The sequence below is a fragment of the Marmota flaviventris genome, chromosome 10 (genome assembly GCF_047511675.1).
Source record: "Marmota flaviventris isolate mMarFla1 chromosome 10, mMarFla1.hap1, whole genome shotgun sequence".
Taxonomy (NCBI): Eukaryota; Metazoa; Chordata; class Mammalia; order Rodentia; family Sciuridae; genus Marmota; species Marmota flaviventris.
In genome coordinates this window covers 122781878-122784572 of record NC_092507.1, presented here as the reverse complement: position 1 = coordinate 122784572, position 2695 = coordinate 122781878, and the positions used below count along the sequence as shown (strand labels likewise).

Genomic DNA, 2695 nt, shown 5'->3' with positions numbered 1-2695 from the left:
AAAAAGGAGAAATGAAAAATGATTTACTGGTGAAAAGAACACAGGAAGTATGAACCAGAAATAGAGGAGATTTATTACCTACAGGATGAAGATAATAGGAATGGGGTAGAAAGGATAGTACTTGGGTGGAATGAAATAAAAGGATGATGGAGGAGGCGTGACATTTCTCTGAGTGTAGCTTTCACAGCTCTGACTTGATAAGTATGCTAATACATAACATGCTGAAAGATTCATAAATGCAGTAAGAACAGGTGGAAAATACCAACATTTCAACAGTTTTCTCCAAATAAATAAATTTGCTGCCTCTTCACTTTCAATCCTTTTTACATCCTCAAGCAGAATATTAAGCTGAGGATATAAAAAAATGGTCTTTAGCCACTTGCTTTTTGCAATGCCTGTTAGGAGGTTTCTCTTTGAAGCATGCAATACCACCTATGTATTGTTCAATTTTATACCATAATCATAATTGAGACGAAGACCCATTTTAATAACCTTTTACATCTGTTCTGTCATCCCGTATATTTTTTTTGTTTTTTTTTTAAGAAAATCTCGTTAAAAAATAGCATCTTGGGAGGGGGGATAGTAGAGGATAGGAAAGGTAGTAGAATACAACAGTTACTAATATGGCATTATGTAAAAATGTGGATGTGTAACCGATGTGATTCTGCAATCTGTATTTAGGGTAAAAATGGGAGTTCATAACCCACTTGAATCTAATGTATGAAATATGATACGTCAAGAGTTTTGTAATGTTTTGAACAACCAATAAAAAAAATAAAATAAAAAAATAGCATCTTTTTTTTTAAATTAATCTGTTTATCAGAAATTTACAATGTCTATTCATTCCATCTGTGCAGGAGCTCAGCTGGTGACCATGAGAACCCAAGGTAAAAGGTGTTGAATGCAACTTCCTTGTTACTACAGTGTTGTGGTCAAGTCCCAAGGTGAGGACAAGGGTCAGTAAGTATCGAGTATATTCTCAAGAGTCGAAACAATAGGAACCAGAACTCTCCCACATATTTTTTGATGTTCTTATTGCTGTTTCTTGTCTCCCCCACTTTTTTTTTTAATAATCTCTCTCACATCTTATAAAGAGGAGGTCTAGTCAACCATATGTCCACCAACTCCCACCCTTCACCCCACCACAGTACCCATAAAGAATGGGCCGGAGCCTAGGATGTGTATAGCTCAGTGGTGGAGCCCCTGCACCACAGTTTAACATGCATAAGGCCCTGGGTTCGACCCCCAGAACTGCGGGAAAAAACAAAACAAAGAAACAGACTGGCAGAGCAAATAGGAGTAGTCATTATTGGCCTTATGGAATCTATATTATTAACTTAAGCAATTTCATAAGTGCTTCTTTTTTAAAATTTTTTTCTTTTAGTTGTAGGTGGACACAATACCTTTATTTTACTTTTATGTGGTGCTGAGGCTCGAACCCAGTGCCTCATGCGTGCTAGGCATGCACTCTATCACTGAGCCACAACTCCAGCGCCATCATAAGTGCTTCTTAAATAAGTCTTTTCCTGGAGGGCAGGTAACTGGGAATTGAACCCAGCGACACTCTCCATTGAGCTACATTCCCAGCCCTTTTTATTTTTATTTTGAGACAGGGTCTCACTGAGTTGCACAGGCTGGCTTCAAATTTGCAATCCTCCAAGTCGCTGGAATTATAGGAATGTGTCACTGTAACTTGACGCTTTTAAAATAGATCTTCATGATTTTTTGCAACCCTTGACCCCATTTTTGGTATTTTTTTTTTTAAAGAGAGAGGTGAGAGAGAGAGAGAGAGAAAGAGAGAGAGAGAGAGAATTTTTAATATTTATTTTTTAGTTTTTGGCGGACACAACATCTTTGTTTGTATGTGGTGCTGAAGATTGAACCTGGGCCGCATGCATGCCAGGCGAGCACGCTACCACTTGAGCCACATCCCCAGCCCCATTTTGGTATTATTATTATTTTTAATACTTTCAATCCACTTTCCTCAGCCTCCCAAGTCCCTGGGATTACAAACGTGCCACAGCACCAGGCTCCACGCAGTATTGTTACACACACACACACACACACACACACACAAAACAAAACCAAAAAAAACTAACAACTTGTTTTATCCTTTTTTTTTTTCTAGGAATATGACAAATCTGGAGTCGTACCTGAAGAGGTAACTGCTGCTGGCTAACAGTGTAGAGGTGTGTGTCACCATGGAAGACGCAAGCCCGTCTAGCAGTGTCGACGTGGACAAAGGCTTTGCCATTGCATTTGTTGTTCTTCTGTTTCTATTTCTGATAGTGATGATTTTTCGGTGTGCCAAGTTGGTGAAGAATCCGTACGAGGCAAGCTCCACAACCACAGAAACACCTCTGAGCTGAAGTGTGATAAAACCTGGGACACCCGCTTACAAGAGATTTGAAATATTTTATACAGACTTTATTATCCTCACCTCCCCATTTCTCGGCCTTCTCACTCTTGTATTCCACAATGGATATAGAGAGTGAGTTGAGAATAATAATAAAAAGAGATGAAACACAAGCCAGTTTATATTGTTCCTCTTCAGGGAAATGATTACTAAAGTGGGACAGAAACAGGTTGAACACATTGGTTTTAGTTGTCTAGACATTAATGTCCTAGGCCGGGTGCAATGGCACATGCCTGTAATCTCAGCGATTTGAGAAGGCTACGCCAGGAGGGTCACAAG

The 2695-nt window shown here is 39.3% G+C and overlaps 1 protein-coding gene across 1 annotated transcript; it reads left to right on the top strand.

Annotated features, from left to right (window-relative positions):
• Positions 1-2195: 2195 nt before the first annotated feature.
• Ctxnd2 (cortexin domain containing 2) lies at positions 2196-2369 on the top strand. Its single transcript, XM_071618820.1, has one exon. The coding sequence runs from the start codon at positions 2202-2204 to the stop codon at positions 2367-2369; it is 168 nt and encodes a 55-aa protein (XP_071474921.1). The 5' UTR covers positions 2196-2201.
• The last annotated feature ends 326 nt before the right edge of the window (positions 2370-2695 follow it).